This window comes from Carlito syrichta, unplaced genomic scaffold (genome assembly GCF_000164805.1).
Source record: "Carlito syrichta isolate Samal-C Ts95f unplaced genomic scaffold, Tarsius_syrichta-2.0.1 Scaffold309649, whole genome shotgun sequence".
Lineage (NCBI taxonomy): Eukaryota > Metazoa > Chordata > Mammalia > Primates > Tarsiidae > Carlito > Carlito syrichta.
The window spans coordinates 103,884-104,895 of NW_007253745.1; the positions used below are offsets into that span (position 1 = coordinate 103,884).

The following is a 1,012-nucleotide window of genomic DNA, read 5'->3' on the forward strand; positions in this document are numbered from 1 at the left end:
TCACCGTTCATGCTTGTTGGCCATCCAGCCCTGTCCCAGGTTCTCCTTGTAAAAGCGCTGGGAGGAGACGATGGTTCCCGTCGTCCAGTAGAGCATGACGTTGGTCAGCAGATCGTCCAGGGAGAACTTCCTGGGAAAGCAGAACACGAAACCTGCTCAGCACTAGATGCAGTTTGGACGTCAAAGAGCTGCCACTTGGCATGCCTGTGCCAGGCTCTTCCCATCTGGCTTCCCTCCTCAGACCTCACTGCAAGGTGTGGAGTTAGCCCCATGCCGCAGGCAGGCTGAGCCCAGGGCACCAGACTGGAAAGCATGGTTTATTCTAAGTGTCTCGTTGCCCCAAGACCCCCTTCCCCTCCACACTTCTGTCCCCTCTCTCCTGCCCCTGACCTGTCCTCGCATCACCCCTCAGCCCCTGCATGCTGAACAGGGCACCAGCTACTGTGATGACAGGTAACTCAGTGCTGACCACTACGAGGCAGCATGTTCTAAGCTCCTGATGTATATTTAATTCATTTTTTCCTCTCAACAACCAACTATGGGACACAGGTACTAATATTATCTCCATTTTACTGGTAAGTAGAGAGTCCAAACTTGGGCAATTTGGTCCAAGATGCATACTCATGCCCAGCCTCAACCCTTCTCCCCTTGACTCTCCCCAGAGAAGGTGCTTCCAAAGTCACCCACCCTTCAGGGGGTGGCCCAGTTTCTCCAGGGAAATGAACTTCTTCCCACTCCTGGGTGTCCTGGGGGACTTATGGCACTCCTCAGAGGCGGCCTGGACTAGGAGTTCCTGGGGACAGGAACGAGGCCCAGCCTCTGGGTCTTCCTCAGAGCCCAGCAGATACGCTTGTTAAGAGAAATGACCTGAGAGAGGGCCCAGAGCAGAGCAACTAGGGTTCTTGTCTCAGCCGTGTTACTAAGGAGACTGGGATTCTGGCAATTGTTTTTCATTTTTTTTTTTTTTTGAGTTAGAGTCTCACTCTGTTGCCCAGACTGGAGTGCAGTGGCC

General features: G+C 53.4%; 1 protein-coding gene across 1 annotated transcript in view; it reads right to left on the minus strand.

The window, feature by feature from the left end:
- The window catches only part of EPHX1 (epoxide hydrolase 1), a 69,055-nt gene continuing 68,043 nt past the window's right edge, over positions 1-1,012 (minus strand). Inside the window, exon 9 of the mRNA XM_021717319.1 lies at positions 1-130. Within this exon, the coding sequence (XP_021572994.1) occupies positions 1-130 (130 nt within the window). The remainder of the gene's footprint in view (positions 131-1,012) is intronic.